This window comes from Microtus ochrogaster, chromosome 1 (assembly GCF_000317375.1).
Source record: "Microtus ochrogaster isolate Prairie Vole_2 chromosome 1, MicOch1.0, whole genome shotgun sequence".
Taxonomy (NCBI): domain Eukaryota; kingdom Metazoa; phylum Chordata; class Mammalia; order Rodentia; family Cricetidae; genus Microtus; species Microtus ochrogaster.
Window position 1 is genome coordinate 21808743 of NC_022009.1, and position 306 is coordinate 21809048.

At 36.9% G+C, this 306-nt stretch overlaps 1 protein-coding gene across 1 annotated transcript in view; it reads left to right on the forward strand.

Annotated features, from left to right (window-relative positions):
- The first annotated feature begins 235 nt into the window (after window positions 1–235).
- LOC101988291 (acyl-coenzyme A thioesterase 1) overlaps window positions 236–306 on the forward strand; it is a 14995-nt gene continuing 14924 nt past the window's right edge. Inside the window, exon 1 of the mRNA XM_005343652.3 lies at window positions 236–240. Within this exon, the coding sequence (XP_005343709.1) occupies window positions 236–240 (5 nt within the window). The remainder of the gene's footprint in view (window positions 241–306) is intronic.

Here is a 306-nt window from a genome sequence, read left to right on the forward strand (position 1 = left end):
TCACAACAAAACAACTAAGTTTAGATATTTCGTAGATAGTAGACTTTGAAGCTCTGCAGTTCTGAGCTTCTTGTCTTTTTATGTTGATTGTCTGAAGTACAAAGCTTAGCTGAAAACAAGAGCGTATCAGTTAGTTGACACGCAGTTAATAAGTGCTGTCTGTTGTGTCTATTCTGTAGTTAAGCAATGCTCTCCTTAGCAATGCTCTCCTTAATGTTTGTCATTGAGAAGGGGCATGAGGTCAGTCCCCCAAATCAGACATTTGGTAGACTTTGAAGTACATGGTTTTTTTTTTTTGTTTGTTTT